This window comes from Herpailurus yagouaroundi, unplaced genomic scaffold, assembly GCF_014898765.1.
Source record: "Herpailurus yagouaroundi ecotype Mexico unplaced genomic scaffold, PumYag 140, whole genome shotgun sequence".
Classification (NCBI taxonomy): domain Eukaryota; kingdom Metazoa; phylum Chordata; class Mammalia; order Carnivora; family Felidae; genus Herpailurus; species Herpailurus yagouaroundi.
In genome coordinates, this window is record NW_024412395.1 from 78,192,720 (window position 1) to 78,208,781 (window position 16,062).

Sequence of the window (16,062 nt, forward strand, 5' to 3'; positions counted from 1 at the left end):
GGGGAGGGTGACTTTTAATGAATTTAATAGAGAAAAGCACTTTAATTAAATGCTGTCAGAGTGGATTGTATTAATGACTGCACACAGAGGAATTTAAAGCAAGCCCAGTTTATTTAGCAAATAGAAACTGGGCGCTCGAGGCCTGCAAGTATTTATGTTTCTGCAGTTGCTGTACATCTAGAAGATGATGGTGGTGCCAGATGAAACCACTGAGTTATTAGATATGACTTTATTTATTGTGTATTATTAAAGTTTTGAAGGCCTCGGGGGAATGGATTTCATTTTCAAAATGAAATACCACATTTGATCCGAAAGGGTTAAGAAAGGAGAATATTGTCCCCCAATGTTTTCTGTGCCCTGGACTTCTGATACAGCTGAGTGGTTAATGGGGATGACCTTTTCTAGGTTTATCCAGTCAGAATTCACTCCACTGCACAGTAGTGGGAAAGAAATCGATGACAGTATTTCTTCTATGACTTTTTCTAATTTTTTTTCTTTTCAGTGATTTGCCACTAAACATAATTCATTCTTTTACACATAGCAATAAGCTGAAAAATGACCAAAGCTCCTAAAACTCTCCATGAAAATTTGGCTGCCATAACTTTCTTAATGAAAAACATGAAGAGCACAAACTTCTACAAAGGAAAAGGTATCGAATGTTTGACTTGGGGCAACAGGGAAGAAGGGGTTTTCCTCAGTGTCTTCTATTCAGAGGCTGACCACAGAACAAGCCTATTATTAATGATAATATTTTAAAAATAAACAAAGAAAATACGAGCCTTAATGCATGAAAGCTGTAAAAGATTGAAAAGCTGGTCTGGCTGGAAAATACTGTGTGTGTGTCAAAATGATTTTCTCTACCGTTTGTAAAAATGTAATTATCCATGATATGCTATTATCCATGATATGCTACAAGGGTAAGGGATTTCTAGTAAATCCATTGGAAGCTGAGGATTCGCCTTTGGTCTTTAGTTCCTGACACCACCATGTCTGTGAGATCACAAACCACTGCCATGATTTACCACATCCTTCTTGCAGTTATATATACACTCTTTCAGTCTGTCTTTAGATTTTAATTCAAAACATGAGGAAGGGGGAGAAGGGAAACGTGAGGATGGGAGAAAAAAAACAAAACACAAAACCCAGCACCTATTTCCTTTCAAGAACAGAGTAATGATCACAAATGAAGACTTTCAACTTTCTAAATAAATAATCTAATTTTTAATCCCCCCCATCCAAGCTATTTATTAATATCACATGTTAGATCTGTGTCTTTGTAGTTCTGGAACTTATAAAGCAACTCTGCATTTCCCATCTGTGCCAAGATGTTTCAGACTAGTCTTTGAAATGCTGCAAATGCAGATGAATACGACACAAAATAGGAACTGATTACATACACATTCTATATGTGAATAATGGCAACACAGAACACAGATGACAGGACATGTTCACATAGTGTATTGTACAATTCTGCTTCATATACGCAAGTATGTAGGGACCATCAAAGTACAGCCTGCTGTCTCTAATACGTCTGTTCTAGGAGCTCCAAATAAATTGGTTGATTTCTTCTAAATAAAATGACAAGAAAACTTCTTCTTCCCTGGTACATCAGTAGTTCTAATATGAAGATATATTAAAGAATCATCAACTGATAGAACATACCGATGCATTTGATCCAGATGTGTTTTACAAGCCAAAGAATTCGTCAATTTGCTTCTCTCCTTTCATTACTAAGTACATGACTGTATTAACTACACACACTGCTTAACTAGTTTAGCTTTACCTCTCTGGGAGGCTTTTGTTTCACATGATGCATAAACTCAAATGAGGATTTCTCTCAAGAGTATATCCCTTAAATCATGCCTTACATGGAACTATTTGACATTTGTCCACCATAACTCCTTTCTACTCTTCTTTTCCCACACTTTGAGTATACTGTTGACACAAATTGTCCAAACACTGAAATGAGAAAAACTATATTTAAAAAATTATTTGCATGTAGATATCGTACTTATATACTATATGCTCACTTTAGCACATTCTGTTCATTTAGATCACAATAGAAGTAAGAAGATCTTTCCATATCCATATGTATTTCTTTAGGAACTCACATCATGGATTTCAGCTCCATAAGTTTAGAGTACCTTTTAAAACATAACTAACTTCCCATTTTGAAGTAAAGCGTTCAGTTTATCACATCTAAGAAATTAACTCTGTTGAAGGGGAAAGAGTAGAAACGACTGTCTAAACAAACTATTTTTTATATCTGGGTGATCAAGTGAGCTGTATACTATCAATCAGCCATTCAGTTCTAGAAATACCTTTCTTTCATACAATGCTTTTTTGGTATGTCTTTATGAAAAATAAATACATGGATATCCACAGGGCTTTAAAAAAAAAAAAGTTAATTGGAGTCTCTTCAGTGTTGTGCTAGTAAATGTGTAACAATGGGCTCTCCAGAGAAAAAAGCCCCAGTTGGATCATTTGCCTGTTCTCATAGTGTGAATAATCCCACCATGGCCAGCTCCATTCTACTAAAGGTGAGACAAAATTTGAAAATTCCTGAAAATTCAACAATCAGCGCTGCTAGCCAATTCAAACCTACTCCAGCACACTCTGAGTCTGCTATAGAAAGTGATACCTGTCCCTTTTCTGCCTCCCAGACTTGCTCACTGGAGCTCCTTTGCCTGGCCTTACTTACCTGTCATTTTCCTAGCCCCAAAGTGATTAGGATGATCCTGATGTGACACACAATTCAATAAGAGACTCCATATCAAAAGGTGAAGGGTTATATGGTTTGCAGTGAATTAGATCTAGAAACAACTTGTGAGGAAATTGAACTTATGACCTCAGAACTGTCAAATCTATCCAGTTTGCTTGATCTCCCATTTCTAGGGTTAAACTGAGTAATAATAAAATAAATGAATTTCAGAACTTTGGCAGTTTTCCTTTAATTGAAATTGTGCTTTTCTATCATTACAAGGGGAAGTTCCAGACTTCAACTTAATAAAAATCAGCAGTAGTTTTCAGCCACATTAGATTTCCACACTAAATAGAAACAGCTGAGAAGCCACGGTAGGTAGGTTTGGTTACAATAGTTTAAAACTCAGTGGCTGGCTTTCTCTTGCAATTGCTATAACTATGAATCATAAGAAAATCAACTGGATCTCTCTGAGCAGATGTAAGGTGTCCATCATCTGTTATTTTGTTGCTACTTTGTTTTTCCAAAACGCATTTGATCCTCCCAGGAGTGATATGGCTTTATTTTTTGTTTTCTACATTTTCATTAAAAAACTCAAATGGGAATCAGAAATAAATAAATCAACTCATAGAATGAGTGTTTCAGATAGAAAGAGTCTTTGGGATCCCCTAATCCATGTTATAACAGTTTACAAAAAAGTAGAAGAAAACTAAGGGATAAAACCAATCATCCAAGGTCACATGCCCAGTCCCAGTGACTAGAGTCTATGCCACTTGCAGGGCCCTTTGCTTTACAGTATCTTTTTACCCATTTTATCAAAACAGTTCATTTAAAACAGAAATAGAAAGTACTTTTTATTCTTTACAAGATGCTCTAGTTCCTGAGACAGTGAATAGGAAGTCTTGGCAGGTAACAAACACAAACAGAAATATTTTAAGTTTTTGAGAACTTTTTACTTTAATGCCATACTACACTCAGATTTAAGCAAATCCCAATCATCTATTTTAAATGTGTTTTAAAAAATTATAACCAGAAGGCCCTGCTTTCAAATAAAGAATTTGTTTGTTTCTACCATTATGTAATAAGCAAGACATCATGATTTTTCAAAATTAAAATCAAATGGTTGTATTTATCATCAAATTCTTAACCCTATGATTTTCAATCATGGGGCCATCACTTATGCATTTGTTGTGACCTGCACTCCAAATAATTTGGTACCATCAAGAGCAAAATTTATAAGCATTTTACTTTTTGTCTTTTGTTTTTGGTAAATTAGAGTTGATTCTATATTCCTTCTACAACGACACTAATCGTATATACTTTCACCCTTGTTTACTTGCATATGTGGGAGGGAAAGAGGTAGAATTCCAGTTAGTGATGGTAGGAATTGAGTCACTTACATGAAAACCACCCATTAGTATTTTCAGTATGAAGGACCCACTAAAAAGTATGCTAAGATCTTAGAGAATTTTGCATCTCTGCTCAACATATCATTACCTAGCCTGCTCTGCAAAAGTCTATATTCTTTTTCCTGCTGGTCTTTAAGCAACTCAAGATCAGATAAAATTTATTTCCCCTTGTTTGAGTCCATTGGAGGCCAGTACAGAGCTGCTGATGTGGCAGATGCTTGCTTAATACTAGACCAAAGAAACTCAAACATCATCACTGCATGGCATCTTCACAACTCTGTGGATCCTAACATGTTGCAAGATAAGAAGGACAGCAGAACTCCCAGAGATTATGCAGAAGCAGAGTGGTCTTTTTGCTTGTTTAAGCTTAAAAAAAAAGTACCAATCTACATTTGTAATATCCAATTACATTTAAAAAAAAAATTTTTTTTTAACGTTTCTTTATTTTTGAGACAGAGAGAGACAGAGCGTGAAAAGGGGAGGGGCAGAGAGAGAGGGAGACACAGAATCTGAAACAGGCTCCAGGCTCTGAGCTGTCAGCACAGACCCTGACGCGGGGCTCGAACTCACAGACCGTGAGATCATGACCTGAACCGAAGTCAGACGCTTAACCGACCGAGCCACCCAGGCGCCCCTCCAATTGCATTTTTTAATCCCTGAAGGGATTGTATTCAGACCTGAGAAGAAAAGGTCTCACTTACTTTCAAGCAACTTATAATGACTTTTTAAAAAGAGTTTGGAAACGTAGAAAGATCAGGTGAAACCAGACAGCTCGGAGTTTCTCAGTCTGCCCCAAAACAAGTGTACAACGTGTACACAACAGAGGCAACGCACGCTCTCGTGTCTTGCTAGTTACAGAATCATATGCTGACATCATCCTTCGTTCAACTCTGAAATCTTCTGAGCAGAATTATACCCTTATTCACTACTCTTCTGAGTAGAATTCTCTCTCTGAGTAGTATTATTCATACTAATAATGCTCAGATACCATTATTATTTCTCAGGTGCCTTCCATGCAATCCCCTTCTCATGTAAATCTCAATCCTAAAGATTTGGGATCGTTGCTGTTTGCAGAAAACTTAAGTGGTCTCTGCAAGACCAGCGTGCTCCAATTCCAGTGGTGGCCCTGGAATCCACATCCAGCTCTTCTGTCGGTCCAGGGCCCCCTCTCCTCAAGCTTCTGGCAGAGCCATGGTTTCGATCAACTTGGATAAGCTCCTTGACAATTTATATCGCTTATGTTTCAAAAGAAAGAAAAGGAGGTTAAAAGAAATCTAACTTTCATTTGGATATTTTACTTTCTACTGAAATATTTTTGAATCAGGCAGCCCAAAATCTTATAAAAATGGCTGTATTAGTGTATCTGTGGGTCAAGTTTGTCAGTTCCATCAGCTTCCCAGCATGAAGCCTCTTAGTCTCAAAAAGGCCACTGGGACCGGGCTTTCCTGGCCACCCTCATACCCTGCTTCAGCTGCAACTGCCTTCCAGATTTATGAACTTGTTTGAGTGATTAGGCCCAAATCAGAGTATGTGAAATGAGCACGTCTGCTCTGACCAAATAAGGAGAATTTCATCCACATGGGGAAGCCCTTCTCTGCACATGTGCATACCTGTTTCCTCTGTAAAGATGATGAATACCTCTCAAACCAACAATTACCTATGAATGAGAAACACTCCGGTAGAAAATTTAAGGAGAAAATGTGAAGCAGGCTCCTAAAACTGTATGTGTTTTATGCCACATTAGCTCGTTATTAAGAGACACTTGACACTCCGCAGACCACAGCTTTATCAACACATGCCCAGTGAGCGGTTCAGTTGAAGGACTCGGTTCAAGTACTAACAATGAATTAGCCCACACCCCACTGCCAGTAGGGTTGTTACTTGGAGAAGTCGCCCTAGGCAGAGACAATGAACATGACCAGGGCAAAAAAAGAAGTGTGTGTCTGTGTGGTCGAGGAGAAATTAAGGAGGAGTGGTCATCGTATTATTCATTCGTTTTCCACCAAAACCACATTGTAAAATGCCACTCAATCACTAATCTACATATATAATTCTTTCTAGAACTATGTAAATCACTTCAGACTCTAGAGAATAGATTCAGAAAATATGCTTTGATACTTTCAAAAAGCCATTTTTTTTAAGGTAATATCATCTCTGAGAAGCTAAACATGTTTTAAATATGTTATCCAGTACATTCTGGAAACAAATGGAAAAGTTGAAGAGACGGTACCCAAAGTCAACACCAGAGAAAGAAACAGAACCTATGGATCCCATTAAATCATAGTCTTAATTCTAAATTAAGTTAAGGTAGCCAGAGGGAAAATGAAATCTGTTTAAAAAAATGCAACTCTGAGTGAAGGAGAAAACTGCTCAATATTGTGTGAAATTTTATATGTTTTATTCACTGTTGTACACGTGGTGCCTAGAATTAATACCTAGCATGCTGAAGGAGCTATACAAATACTTGTTAAATAAATAAGTAAAAATGTGAGAATAAAAATAGCCAGACTTTTCAATCATATCTATAACTTGAGGCCTGAAAACAGTTTTATCAAACAATTTTAATCATCTTTACCAAAAGCCAGACTTAGCTAGATATCTACGGAAGTATAAAGGAATGTATTTTCCTTCTCACAGATCAAGTGTAATGAGGCCCTTGATTAGAACAATGACATATTGATATCCACAAGTGCCTTAATGTTAGCTTAAGTTTATTGTTTTTTGCGGGTGGAGGAGAAGGGAGGATGTGTTCCAATACACTACCTTAGGCTATTTATTTTGTCTCCTTCTTTCTCAGTCTGCTCCACATTGCTCATATTTAACCAGTCTGTCCCTTCACAAAATTAGCCACTGCCCCGTGTTCTTTCAGATTAAAAAAAAAAAGAAAGAAAGAAAAAAAGGGTTTCAGATTATTGAAAAGAAAAGAAGGAGGGTAGGAGGGAAGAAAGGAGGGAGGAAAAAATAGTCACAATGAGTTGGCTAGTAGAATAGCAAGAATATCTCCTAACAAATGCCATAGCAATATTTTTAAAACGACAACTAAGCTTTATGTTCAAAAATATTATCTTTAGTCTAATTTTCCTATAAGAACATCAATTATTGGCCAAGGTGCTAAAGGTTTTATATTATACCTCATTTCATTTAATATCAGCAGAAGAAAAAGACTATGACAATGTGTACAAAGAGAATCCTGCTGTCCCAAAACTTGAAAAAAACAGACACAGAGATCATTTACATTAGTGCTTTTAGTGGTTTCTGAGTGTGAGCACTGCAGACACTTGTATCAACAAGGAGCTATTGTACCAATGGAAATGACAGGGGCGATCCTTTTTCTTCCCTTTACCTATCGAGCAGTGTTAGGCAAAGTGCCTTCTCTTCAGTTTCAGCATCTAAAAAATAAGGGCTGTATCAATAACCAACAGCATGAGCTGAAGGGACTGTGGTGCCTCTGAAAAGTGCAAAATATCAAAATTAGGCTAGTATTTAAAGAAACATAGCAATCATAGAAGAGCAAGCTACTATAGAGACCAAGGTTCTCTATGTCCCCACAGGGCAGGAAAAGACTGGAAGAAGGGGAACCCAGCTGTTTGACAATTCACTTCAAACCAGTAGCTAACCCTGGACATTTAATTTGGAAGGCGGTGTGTTATTAAGGTTCAGCCACTCATAGGGAGAGCTCTGCTTGGCAAAAACACTAGAACAACCCCACAAAGAATGAGAAGCAGTAAGCTAACTCCAATTATTAAAATCATAAGCCTAGTAAATTGCTGAACCCACTTTAAAGACATAAACAGGAAGACCCAGATTACTATAAAATTCTACGTTTAATTTCTATGAGTATCTATAGCACAGTGCCTGAACGCATGGAAGGAAGCACATGATAAATGTAAGACAAACTGCAATAAAATAAAAAGGCATAATACTTTGGTATACACAGAACTTAAAATAAATCTTAGGCATTTGTTTCCTACTGCTTATATGTCTATAGCATTTCACATTTAAAAAGTCATATAAATCTCCCTTGATATCAGAATTTCATATGAGACTTGTTAATCATTACTGCAACCATCTACTCTGAGAAATGCAGGGTCATAGGAGCTGTGATCTACTAAAAGGCTCTAACTTTCTGGCCCAAGGGCAACCCATTCACAGGTCATGTACAGATGGTATATAGCCAGTTAGCTTTCTACTTCCCATTCTTTTGACTTTATTCTAATATTTTCCCAAGCAGAGTTCCTCCTGGAAAACGCAGTGCCTTCTAAATTAAGCACTTGTATTACTATTTGGAAATGAAATGTCAAGACAGTTTGCCTTCATGAGGGTAAGGTGGACCAGTCAATTTCTCTTGTTATGAAATTTTAAAGTGGTAGTAAATATAGAGTGGGCAAAAAAAAAAAAAGCTGGATTTGATAAATAGAAAAAACTCAGGAGGTAGAGCAGAGGTCATGGATGGGCAGGTCAAGTTCTGAGGAGGCAGAATGATAATTCAGAGAAACTGTGAGTAGCAAATAGAAGTTATAAAATAGATAAAAATATAAGTGATAAATCAGGTAACGATGGGAAAGAAAAGCTTGACAACAGAAGGAATCTGACATGGGGAAGAGGTGTGTTATATAAAGGATAGCAAAGGAGAGGATGAGCCCATGAATTTCCATGAGTGCTGAATTCCCAGTTCCAGGTGTCGAGAAACCTAACTACATTCAGAGCCCATACATCTGAATTTTCAGGAAGTTCTATCACTGTCAATTTCCCTTAATAGATCTCCAAAAATTAAGCCAGAATTTCTGTCTTGCAACACACACACACACACACACACACACACACACACCCACACACCACACAAAACCAAAACTTTAAGAAACTTTTAAAAAGCAGGCAACGAACTTACTTAAACCTCTAGAAAAGAACAAGGCCATAGGTAATGTCTAATCTACTCGCTTAGCTACCAACTCTAATGAGCTTCTTCAACTTTCTGACATTATTGCTGAAAGAAACCTTTCCACTATATTTTGAAAGAAATGGTCTCAAGATGGAAATGTCCTTTTATCTAGAATAAAAAAATTGGTTGCAAATGACCTCCAAATCTCTTTATATTCCTGAATGGCAAATTGAAAACTTTGAACACGGTAAAAAGCTAGAATGCTCTTCAAGTTGAGGGACGCCTGGGTGGCTCAGCTGATTAAGCATCTGACTCTTGATTTCAGCTCAGGTCATGATCTCATGGTTCATGGGTTCAAGTCCCACATCAGGCTCTGTGCTGACAGTGTGGGACCTGCTTGGGATTTTCTTTCTCCCTTTCTCTCTGCTCCTCTCCTGCTTGTGCTTTCTCTCTCTCTTTGTCTCTCAAAATAAATGATTAAAAACTTCTAAAAAATGCTCTTCAAGTTGAATAAATACATGCAGGATGACATAATGTTAATATGAAAAAAGTCAGTGTGGCTCCTCATGGATGTTAAGAAACTCCAAAAGTTCTCCCAAGGGAGGAACTACTTAGAACCAACTGCTGCAGTATGTCATTAAAAATGGTGGAGTGTTCATGTTCATCTGTCCTCAGGCCTACAGTAGGGTTTCAGAACTCTGGGCCGCCTTTAGCACCCCTTGAATAGCAGCTTGTAAGGAACCCAAGAGGGGAGAAATTCTAGCAACCTGGCTAGAGAACTTGCAAACATCCTTAACTGGTTAATTAATTAGCCTACTTATTTTGTAGAAGTTGTTCTTTTGGAAGCAAATTCAGAAAGCAAGTTATGGCCCATACAGACGGAGTAGAAAGGCATGATTGAATTCACACAGCTTAAAGATAGATTTCAAGTACACTTACACATTAGCATTGAGAGTCATGTTCTAAATAAAGCTATCTCAAAACAGCTGATGAAAACTGCAAATTTCAGTCACATCAGTTCTGTGACATCACACTAGTAAGTTATAGGTTTCACTGTGTTAAGTTTCCCATAAAGAAGAAAGCTCACAAAACTAAATCTATTCAGTAGAATGCTTAGAAATTAAATGGTATACATAAACGGCTTTGCCTAATACCAGACACCTAACAATATGTGTTCAGGGGATGCTGGTTGCTGCGTGTTGGCAGTTCCTTCCAGCACACAGATACAAGTCAGACAAGTGTGGAATTAAGGTCTCACTTTGAGCACGTTACTTAACTTCTCTATGCTCCAGTTTTTTACATGTGAGAGTAGACAAAAACCACCTTCCTCTTTGGTTTTCCATAAGGTTAAAAGAAGACATATACAAATCTCACATTTTGAGAGCCTCACACCCAAAGAGGCTAACTGCTGCCAAGGAAGAATCAGAACCATCACCGACACCATCATCATCCTCATTGTTATTATTATTATTCCTGGATTTAATACAGGAAACACAGAATCAAGTATACTCATAGGTACTTATAGTTTTGCCTGTTTGCTTTATCTTATGGTGTTAGGCAATGAGTGGTCTATCTATTCCAGAGTGTCCCCACCCCAGCACTACTGACACTGTTCACAGATAGGTCTTTGTTTTAGGGGGCTGTTCTGTGCATTGCAGGGTAGACGGCAGCATTCCTGGCCCCCACCCAGTAGATACCAGTAGCATCTCCAAGTTATAATAACCGAAAATGTCTCCAGATGCTGCCGAATATCCCATGAACGGCAAATTCACCGCTGGTTGAGAACCACTGGTTAATACCAATGACAAGGGATTGTTGGCTTCGAAAATGCTGAGAATTCTCTTGAGTGGGTAGCAATCCAGACAAGCAGAGGTACAATACTGGTGTCAGCTGTCACCCACCAGGTCTCATATTCTTACTCAGTGTATTGCATGGAATTTTAAAACAATTCCTTGTCAGGAAACCACACAGCAGCAAGCTCAGAATTCCTGAACTTACAAAATAAGCCATGGAAACACTGTGGTGGAAATATAATAAAGCAATAAAGCACAAACTACACAGACATGAACAATTTGGCAAATGTTCCCCAATCAACCCCACTCAGTGACCTAGTCATAGCATGAGCAATGTCCTTTCTTCTTTCTGCATTAAAGGGGGAGTGTGGTCAGAGGAAACACTGGATGCCAAAAATGCCTGTGTTTCCATTCAGCTGGCGAGCAAGGTTCAATGTCTCCGCTCTAGTCTTTCCAACTGTAAAATGGAGTTGGTAATAAAGAATACCCTGACCTAACTAGTTTTTGATTTTAAGTTGAGGATATCCATTCACTATAGGGCCTCAGGTCATAATAACCACTAGGGGGAAAATCACTATAACCATAAGAAATAATTTTGTCTCTGACCTTTTGGTATGAAAAAGTGGAATATATTTCATCTTTTTCATGGAATGTTTTACTTTCCCATGTCATCTCACCTATATTGGTCTTCTCACCTATCTATACAAGGACCGAAAACATTATGTATATCAGTATTTCACAATCTTTTTTTTTTTTTTCATTATTAACCACTGAAGGAAACTTCTTAGGCATTCCCCCAACCCCCCAATCATCTCCCCTGATTCATGGAATATTCAGGGATATGCTGAATATCTCTTTATTTACTGTGTCCCTTGGGAGGGCCACAAACTATTGTAAAGTGAAGATGTCTATGCTCCCCAAGAATCCATTTTCACTCCCTAAAGCAATATTACCCCTCCTGAGGGTCATGATAAAGATGGACAGATCTCGTTTACAACATGTGTTCAGGGCTTGAAAAGTGACCTTTTACACAGCAGGGACTTTTTTTTTTTTTTTTTTTTTTTAAGTAATCTCTAGTAGTCCCAGTGTGGGACTCGAACTCACGACCCTGAGATCAAGAGTCACATACTCCACAGACTGAGCCAGCCAGGTGCCCCTCCACAGCAAAGATTTAAATGAGTTTCTGAAGAGGCTTAGAATACTGGAAAGAATATGAAGAAAACAGGTAATCCCATATGACATCAAAGCTGAACCTCACCTGGAGAGGTATAGATTCCTAACCTCACTTCTCTAGGACCACAGTGCCTTAGGGCTGACAGCACCCCTAAATGGCCCCAAGCCTAACTTGATCTCAGCTATAACCTAGCTTCATCTCTGAAGGAAAATTCCATCAAACACACATCTCTTGGTAAACATGCAAAGGATTCTGTTAGGTATTAGAATTATAAAAATAAATGGCATATAATGGCTACCATGGAAGAAATCAGAACCATGGGCAAAGGCATGTGCAGCTTTGGTTTGGCACCTTTGGGTGTAGAGCTGGAGTCACAGAGGCAAGGTGGCCTTACCGGGGCAGACATGACAGGAGCAAGGTCTAAATGAATCAAGTGGACAGGATGTGTGTGCACATACACAGTGTGAGTAAGGGGGATCTTGCAGCAGGAGAGTGACTGTGTGTCTTGCGTAGAGAGTATCAGCTCCAGCCAAGTGGCCTAGTGGGTCAGATCTGAATTTTCTGCATTGTTACACAAAAGCTGGATTTTATGTCAAATCTCCTGATGTGGAAGTGTAGGCTTAAAATTTTAAAACCTTTTGTGGCTTAAAACAAAGAAACACAACTGCAGGCAATATAGGACTATCAATATGTAAACTATTTGCAAACAAATGACAAGAAAAATGTCCTCACTTCCTTGAGCAAAGAGGCTCAGATTCTAAGGTACTTCTCACATCACAGAAAGCACTGAATGCTGATATGAAGCTCCTTCCTTTATCTAGTACATCAATAAGGCACTAATTCAACAGACTAATCTGGTGGGTAATTATGCACAATTGGTCATATCTTTACCATTTAAGAAAAATCAAGGAATAGTATACCCTAACTACTCATAAAGAAATTTAAATGGCACCCTTCTATAACCACAAGTGGAGTAGACTTCTGCATGATATTAGTATATCAGGAGCTCTTCATAATCACTGATTTCACCTATACTTAACGATTTAGTGATGGTGCATTTTCTGCCTAGACAAAGTGTAACATCACCAAACTAGCATTACCCTATGTATGCATTTTAAAATTCCCCAAACATGTAAATAATTATATTTCCCTAAAATTTTAGTTGATATAAAGGCACAAATGAATGATAGCCCTAGGCCCAATGGCTTAGCTTTTTCATAAATATAAACATTTCTTAATAGTTTGAAATCTTTTAAAATACAGTCCCTCCTAAGTCACAGCAGCTGTGCCAACTGTATTCTCCAATCTCGGGAGTTCTGCCAGTTAGTTCCATTTATTTTTCTTCATTTTTTTATACCATGACTGTAATATAAAATTAATCCAAAGTTTTGTATTTTGCTGACAAACAAATGCAGGATTTCAAAGCAGTGTCACTGAGAGACTAGAACGATGTCAAAAAAAAAAAAACACAAAAAAAAACAAAACCAAACAGTAATGTATTGGAGAGTTTTATAGTAGTTATGGGATCAAGATCAATGGCCAAGACAAAGTCAATGCAGAGAAAATTACCTTATTTGTAAACTCTTTAGCTAAGATCTGAATGATAGGAATAGCCTTTTATAAAATAAGTGAATTCTCTTAGTGATATCAGAACTTAATGTTAATAGCCGCGAAGTGCTATTACAGGAAAATTACAAGCTGACTCTTTCCTAGTCATTAAATATTGTTAGCACACTCTAGTTTTGACATACTAACATAAAAGATAATAAAACTCATAAATCAATTGGCGGTCTGCTTCTAAGATTTACTTTACTCAAATTGGTCAGTTAGAATATTATACTGAATATCCTTTTAGCTACCTAAGCGTAGGGACCTCATAGAGATGAGAACTTCTGAACAAAGAATGGAGAAAGAAGTGTATAGGAATCATCACCCAAATGAAGGGAGATCCTTAATTATAATGGTTTTAGAATTTTTATCTCAAATTTCTCTAAATTTCCGTTATCTTATGATAAAAACTGAATGCAATAAGTGTCTACAATCAATCAGTTTTTCACTTCTGTTCTGTTTCTACTTCACCTCGACTGAACTAAGACGGACCCTGAATGAAAAGTCCAAAGTTGGTAGTTCCCTGAAGCTAGTCCTTGGCCTGTGTTGCTTCAACACAGAAGTTTTGACTAGTTCACATCAAAACAAGAAAAACAAGGGTGACAGGAAGTTTTTCATATGACTGAATTTATACAGTTTGTAAGATTTTTTTTTTGTTCTGAGGCTACCCTTTTCATTAATTTGTTGACATTAAAAAGTTTACTTTATAAAATGATATGGATAATAAATTGGAGCTTCCCTTGAATTTTTCAAGTGAATGTATTTTTCAAAAGACAAGGTTGGTGAACTTTTACTGGCTTCCTCTTTAATTTTAATTTCTACTAAATCTCAAAATCTAAAAACCACTGCTTTGTGTGACTTAGAATATTTGTCTAATTATCTATAGGAAGGTACCCTGGTGCTTGGACAAGGCCTCTGCCAGGAAAGGACAAGACAGGGAAAGGGGAAGGTGGGTCCTGAAGGGTAAGCCCTGGGGCTCACCTCCAGGGAATGAGTTGCCCCCAGCCCAAGTCTAAGACCAGGACAGCGGGCTTCACCACTTAGCTGTGTATTCTTATCACCCACCTGCTCTGAGTTCACTGTGACCATGTTAAGAGGCTGCTTCCAGGTGCTTCTAGTACAAATTCATGAGTCTAATCATTTGGGCAATTCACTCTGTGACTTTGGAAAATGACCAATGACAGCATGAAAGCACTGACTGAGATGTCAGTATTGGGATGATAAGTGATATAATGGACCCGTTGACTTCTGGCTTCTCCTCCAGGCATGTGAGATTGAATTGAGGTGAAAGGAGTCAAGGAGACCTCAGGGTAGAGCATTTTGCCAAGTCCTTGACCACCTCTCCTTTGATATCTTGATCAAGAAACACACTCCATGCTTCCTTCATTCTCCTCATTTTCTCTTCCATTCCACACACACAGGCATGCATTCCTGCTTTCTTCTTGCTACACAAAAGGAGGTTCAGACAGAAACCCTGCAGGGTCCTCTTTGGTGGTGTTTGAGACTGTGATAGTGGACAATAGGACAAATCTCAAAACCTACAAAAATTTGTGGCCAAACTCAAAGGGGTCAGACCTTGGGATATTATCCTAGTTAATATTTCTTTCTAAAAGTTACTGATTCTAGACTGCAGCAAGACTCAGTGGCTAAACTCAACTGCTTTCAGAAAGAAATATTATTTCTCTCAAAGAGAGTAAATACTAACCAAACAAAACATGCAACCCAAGTGAACACAGATTGCTAACAGAGAGGAAACCAAAAACAGCAAAGACTCATCATAAAATACTAAGAACCTATCATAATTTCTCAAAGGTTCAGTCGAGTTCACTGGTATTTTCTAGCTCAGGTGGATATATTTCTTTTCCTCAGCCTAATCAACCATCCCTTGAGGGATTTCAGATTAATTTATTAGCTACTTCAGATTTTTTTTCTTTAAAAAAATAAACAAGCTGATAGAAACTATGAACTCTGTTTCCTGATTGGGAGACTGAATTTGCCACATGTGCTCTGGCTTCACAATCCCACAAATAAAACACACCCAGGAAAGCAGCTGCCTCTGGATTCGACTCATCCATTTTTCCCCACATGAGCATGTGCACATGTGTACGTGCACACACATGCACACTGTGCCCAATGTGAGAACAGGGTGCCCCATCTTCAGGGACATGGCAGGAGACACCTTCCAATGGGAGGTGGCATGGCGTGTCCCTTGACCCTTGACACTTGCTGGCATCAACAGCCTCGCTCAGGTTGGGGGAAGAAAGGGGTGCTGACCTGTACTGGCTCAGGGGGAAGCTGGACCACGTGCTGCATGCGCTCGCTGTGGTGATGCCTTGACTCCTCCTCATAGATCACATCCCTCTCATGCTGGGGAAGGTTCAGGAAGCGACGGATGGTACACAGGTTCTCCCAGAGTGTGCGGTTCTCTGGGCTGGGGTTCTCCTTCCAGCGGAGCAGTTCACACAGCCAGCCCTAGAGGGAGAGAAGGCCACTTGAGT

The 16,062-nt window shown here is 38.4% G+C and overlaps 1 protein-coding gene across 3 annotated transcripts in view; it reads right to left on the reverse strand.

The window, feature by feature from the left end:
- Positions 1-16,062, reverse strand: part of SATB2 (SATB homeobox 2) — a 193,590-nt gene that overhangs the window by 21,672 nt on the left and 155,856 nt on the right. For all 3 annotated transcript variants that reach the window (XM_040475780.1, XM_040475779.1, XM_040475778.1), the window contains one exon: positions 15,839-16,036. In XM_040475780.1, the coding sequence (XP_040331714.1) occupies positions 15,839-16,036 (198 nt within the window). The remainder of the gene's footprint in view (positions 1-15,838; positions 16,037-16,062) is intronic.